General features: G+C 31.9%; 1 protein-coding gene across 2 annotated transcripts in view; it reads left to right on the top strand.

The window, feature by feature from the left end:
• Positions 1 to 6,401, top strand: part of LOC108685626 (high-affinity choline transporter 1-like) — a 17,510-nt gene that overhangs the window by 3,771 nt on the left and 7,338 nt on the right. Inside the window, exon 2 of one of the 2 annotated variants that reach the window (XM_018190502.1) lies at positions 4,205 to 4,434. In XM_018190502.1, coding sequence (XP_018045991.1) covers positions 4,257 to 4,434 — 178 coding nt within the window. In that variant the 5' untranslated portion in view covers positions 4,205 to 4,256. Of the gene's footprint in view, positions 1 to 4,204; positions 4,435 to 6,401 lie in introns of those variants that run through there. The other variant, XM_018190503.1, reaches the window with a different exon arrangement.

Genomic DNA, 6,401 nt, shown 5'->3' with positions numbered 1-6,401 from the left:
ATATATATATAAAACGATATTATTTTTGTTAGATTAAATATTAAATTTAAATTGAGAAAAATATTCTCTTGAATTCAACACCTATTTTAGGTGTTTGTAGGTTTTTTACTACTATTTTTTTTTCATTAAAATTTTGTGCTCATTAAATTAATTTTCCCCGTCAGATTATCATTTTGGAATGGTAATGTCGCTGCAATCAGTTTATCGATTATTGAAGTTTAAGTATATAACTGCGGTATGTGTCTCTTTATAGCATGGATGTTAAATACATCATCAATTGACGCGGTTGTATTCTAAAACTGTCCACGTGCAAGCACGTAACGTAAAAGCGCACTTTAAAGGCACGTTTTAAAAGAGACATGCCGATAGTTTTCCAACTGCGAGGAACAAACGTACCTCTCATTCTCCCATATACGCGGCCATGCAGAAACTTTAATAATTTAATCTCCAAATGGTTTTTATATGCATTAAAATTGTAAAAGCATCCGAGGACGTATGCGTTTCTATTTAATTCGGTTCAAACGGTTTACGACAATACTATCTAACTTTTGCGCAAAAATTTCGTATCGAGAGAGACGTCAGCGATATCTCACATAAAAGCTGACATCGATCCCTCGACATTTTATACTTTCGTACATTTACGCTAGAGATAGCATCTGTAAATATCGTGAACAATATTATCTCTTTCTCTCGATCTTTGCTCCTTCCTTTCCTTCTCATCACTCATTGAGCGGGCTTATTTCCGCGTGTATTCGTACGTATATGTGCGTACGCTAGTCTATCACGTGTGCACTTGATAGGTTCTATTCGTCAACGACGGCACATTCGGCTTCTCGCCCTTCTTGGTCCAAAGAACATCGTCTCGAGTAAGTTAATAATGCAGAACCGTTACGGAATTCGACTGAACTTTATACGTGACTCGGTGCATTACGTTTGCCCGGGTCATGACCCTACACGACCCATCCTGTCCGATATCTGGGGCACACTTGAATTTTAAACCGCGTATACTATTGCCGTCGCGCTCGATTAGCTTTTTCACGAGAGAGCGACGGTCTGCCTCGGCGCAGACTCCCACGAAATGTGCTCAATAGTAAATGTCAACCTGTATGTCATCGGTCACGGAGTTATCGTGCACGGCTAAAAGAGCTCTCGATATTGGAGAAAAGAGTAGCTCAGCATCATACAATCTTTCTTTTGTAGAAAGAATTCATATTAATCATTCTATAACATCTGTCCTGAAAGAATGAACTACCGTATTCTCAAGTAACAGAGTTGCATTAAAGACTATATTCAGGGAATAAGTTCCGTAAGGTTTTGTTAATCGCTTTTATATAGATAGAGCGGATTAAACTGAGTCGAAAAGTCCTCTACCATTTTGCAATTTTTGCAATAGTTAACGAGATATTAATTACTAAAAATTGCTATATTGATTTTCAATAATTTTTTACTCAAATATTATATTAACTTTATTTTAGGAAAACAGCGAGAGACAAAAATTATTTATTTTTTTCTTATAAAATCCTGAGAATTTTTTCAGAATTTTTTAATACCGTATTTTCTCATGTTAGTAAAAATAAGAAAATGCAATATTAAAAGATTGATAAAAAATTTTTAGAGAAGATTTCTATGAAAAGAAAATAAATGATTTCTATTTCTTGCAGTTTTTTGACAGTATTTGAATAAAAAATTATTCAAGATCAATATTCGACAATTTTTAGTAATTAATATTTTGATAATTATTGCGAAAATTGCAAAGTGTAGAAGACTTTTCAATTCAATTTAGTCCGCTCTAACAAAAACGAGAATTTTGACAAAAACTTACAAGACACTCTATATAGTCATGTTTAAATTAAAATAGACGTCATTATGTCGTCTTTTGATGTTGCTCCACTACTTAGATTAGCAGAGATAAAGCAATTTCAAGGGATGACATAACGACATCTATTTTAATCTATTAGATGCTATTATGTTTTTTTTTACTCTGCTATTTGGGAATGCAATAAATTTAATCAATTTTATACATATATACATATATAAAATATATCTTAAAATAACAATAAGATGCGCAACGCATCTTAAAATTAACAACTTTTTTCAAAAGAGATTCTTTAAAATTATAAATTGAACAACATTTTATATAATTAGATTATACTTGTACAGTTAATATAAATACACATTCTAATTCAGAATTTTAAAAATACAAAAAAATTGCTATTTTTGACATATTGCTTTTCTATCAAAGCGGCGATATATAAAAATAATTAGAGTATATTTCTCATCTATATGCTTCCGTATTAAATCAAAAGTTTTTTTTTTGACGATTTAAAAACCTTTTTGATGCAATTAAAACAATCTGCTAACGCAATATAATGTCTATGAAATAAATTTAATTATTTCGTAAATTAATATTTCCGATAATATCAATGATTTCTTTTTTCGGAACATATTGCTTTTCCAACGCGAGTTCACGATAGATATCAATTTTTAAATATTAAAGGCCAGGAACTTCTTATATTGACTAACTAGCGGAGATATATTTACACAGACTTATTTGTACGGCAATGTTAATCAAGGAGATGGAATAATTAACGCAGTATTGATCGCGAGAGCGCGGCTTTACATCCGATTAATCCATGCGTATCTACCTCCGTGTCTCTCTTGCCTAGCCGTTCACAAATGTAATAATCATATTATTAGATTTGTTAAATATATTTATTATTAACTTGTTAAAAATACAATATTAAGGGAAATATACAGTAATAAAATATTCATTTGTATGGATATTTCACAATATATATTACAATAGACATACATCAATGATTATATTGCCACGATGGAGAGCTGAATGTATATGTAGCATACAAATACACAGAATATACATACATAGGGTAGACATTACATATACGAAGATTTTGTCTGTTCACAAGGCATATATAAGCAATGAGTATAATCTTTTAAACGCATTAATTTCTTACATATCTATTTACATCTATTTATATTTCTTTAATCATTTAAAGGGAATGGAAGCATTTTATATCAGTATATAGAGAATTGCAATTTAATAAATAAGTCATAATTATATAATAATCCGGCATAAAACGGTTACAATAAGTTATTAAAAATTTAATCGATAATTTCAAATGGATAAGGACACATAAATAAATATATTTTGGATAAATATATTTTGTATGTAGAGATAGATGCGAGCGATTGAACGCGAGAATGTGTCCAAATAGCCAAATAAGGGCAATATGTTGCCATTTTGTCATTTATTTCGCATTCAATTTCACCAAACTAAAGCCAAGGTGTTTCTACAAATTGTTGTTCTGAGGTCACGTAAAGTCTTCCTTAGAATTCAGCAACTGCTGGCAAGTTGTCATCATGCGTGCATAGCGTGCCGTCAGTTTGCTGTCAACGTGACGAGTTTATTATTTCTCAATGTATACTTTTATAATTTCGTAAACTCATGAAATCTATTTGTCCTGATGCTAACTCAGTTCATATTAGATTCCAATGAGCAAATTGTTGACAATTGAAAACAATACATGCAATGCATCAATTTGTTCCATATGCTAAATCTTGCTTGGTTATCTGAGTGAGGTCAGAGAGTCGACTTCCAGACACAGAGATAGTAAAACGAGTTCCAAACTGTTACAGAATGAATCATTATCTTTACCTACTGATTGACATACTTGATTCGGAGATTTTGATTTTTCTTGCGTTAATCATCCAACTACCAAACACATGACAAATTCGTAATAACGTACATCTGGTTGTTAACCATTACAGTGCTGTTATGGCTTTATATAGCTTTACGACCAGCGACAAGAAACATCTTGAATGCTTTCTTAATGAAATTGTTCACATAAAACTGTTATAAAAGAAATAAAAATATCTATTGTCAACAATAAAACAAATAAAACAAAAAGTCATTATAGCATCTAAATAATGTTAAAACTCCAAAATGATCATTAAAAATTACTTTTCAATTATTATTGTATAATTCAATCATTTACTATTTAACGTCATTTTGACATTACCATGACTTGTTGTTCTGCTCGGAAAACGAATTTCATGAAAGAAGACAGAGAGAAAACAACAAAAATAGACGTTTTACTCTTTGTTTGAATAACTGAGACAGTACAAGTACTTTGCGACTCTCCGTAGACGATGGTAGCTATTATTTTTACTATCAATCATTCAGTTACAGAGCTTACACATCCGGAAGCAGACGAGAGTACGGTGCGAAGAGGAGAATGGGAGTGTACGTGACAGGCGTAATCGGCGTGATCGTGTTCTATGTCGCGGTGCTGGCCGTTGGCATATGGGCCGCCGCGTTCAAGAGGAGGCAAGTCGCGCAGGGCCACTTCCAGGCTGATATGATGCTGGCAAACCGACGTCTCGGCCCGTTGCTCGGTGTCTTCACCCTTATTGGTAATCATCCTCAATCAGGGAAAAAACGAATTTTGCATCGTTTCGTTATCATTAAATTTCACTTCGGCAAAACCTGCTTTATGTCAGTAGAAGTTTTCTAACTGAACTTTTTTTTGGGAAAACCTAGGAACTTAATCGAAGAGTTTAACTTTACCTAAGAGCTGAATTGAAAGTTATAATGACATTATAAAACAGTTCTAAAATGATTATTAAAAGTTACTTTAGATCAGTCATGATTTATTTTTAAATGTCATTTTATTCTGGCCTGTTGTTTTACTGGGATTGATCCCTTTAATTCATTCAAACAATAAAAATTGAAACAAAAATTTATTGTGACAAGGGCACCTTGAGTTAATAAATCTATTTATCGCGCTACGTGTGACCCTGATTAGAATCAACTTCTATTATGTGGACTTCCTGCTTTAAAGCACTTGGAAAAGCCAAGGATCAATTTATGTGATATCGGAATATGCAGGTATTATTAGAGAAAAATTGCGCCTGCAAGCTCTCCCAAGGACACACTAAATCAAGAAAAAGTCAAAATGATGAATTTTTATTTATTTTCTTATTACAAAAATTTGATTGTTTATTGACTTCATGCATCAAAATAAAATTATTTTGATGCCATTTCGATTTTTTGTTGACTTTTGTGTTCCTTCGACTATTCATGAGTCTCTTCATGATCGATTTAAAGAATTGGTTGGTTTTTCCTCATCTGAGAAATTGATTGGATGGTATTATTTGTTACATTTTCTTCATTCTCGACATTTAATACATTGCCATCTTTTTATAGCAGTTAAAAAAAAGATATAGAAATACACGAATTAATTTTTTTAATTTAGAGAATTGAATTTATATGCTTCAAAAAATTATCGCGACACAAATGTCAGCCTCTGCAGGCATTGAACTCACTCATGGAACTGATAATCTGCTATAAGATGCCGCGCCCAAAAATACCTCTTTTCTAGACTTGTTATATTCTCCGTCAAACTTTACAAAATTATCTTGTAAAAAGGTGCACACGCCTCGACTTTATTTTCTCTCCAATATCGACACATGTCAATCGCTTTGTACTGTATAAGGAGTGACGTCGTAAAAAGAAGTATAGATGCATCTTTACATCCGCGTCGGTTGTCTTATTTAAAATTCCTTCTCGCCTTTTCGCGGATATATTTCTAACTTTGCTATTTTTAATCTAGCTCCAATTTTCAAGACAAAGATTTTGTATGTTTGTGAAATGAATTATACCTTTTCCTTTTAATCCATTTTATTTTTACAAGCTACCTGCGTATTTTGTTTTCATTCAACCATGTCAAATGTTCTCATTTCTCCCCTATACTGCATGTTCTGAATATCTCTTTGCGTTCTTCATTACCGTAATGACCATACCGAGATATGCATCATAAAAAAAAACATGATGTCAAGTACATTCTCTTTCCTCTATTCTGTCCCTCTCTCAACGATTCGTTTATCTTTCCCATTTCCTTCCCATTTCTTTCTTCGTATAAACTGGACAACGAGATAGGAATAATTTACTATGCATTTGTTTCGTTATTTATACGCGTGTAACTTGACGCAAAAAAAAATTCGCTGACATGACGTACTTTATCTTGACGTAACAAATCCCGACAGTTGTTGTAATATATGAGAATGAAGAATTTTAATGCAATATATAGAGGAAAGAAATTATCATTTTGTTTTATTGAAGCAACTTAATAATTTACTTATAAAATTTGATTTTTTTTTGAAATGCAGATTTTACAACAACGCAGTAAATTATTAATAACAATAATAAACTAATAGTTATGTTATAACATCTAAACGGATTGTGAAGAAGCGATCGTCTTCAAAATTCAAAGCAAACTTAGATATTATGATATTCTACAATTCTTTAACTTTTTTATTACGGTGTCCTTTCCTCTATTCTTAATATCGATAAAAATTTTCCTAAAAATATTGTTTTAATT

The sequence above is a fragment of the Atta colombica genome, unplaced genomic scaffold, assembly GCF_001594045.1.
Source record: "Atta colombica isolate Treedump-2 unplaced genomic scaffold, Acol1.0 scaffold155, whole genome shotgun sequence".
Lineage (NCBI taxonomy): Eukaryota > Metazoa > Arthropoda > Insecta > Hymenoptera > Formicidae > Atta > Atta colombica.
The sequence above is the reverse complement of the archived record's forward strand: the minus strand, read 5'-3'. Positions and strand labels throughout refer to the sequence as shown.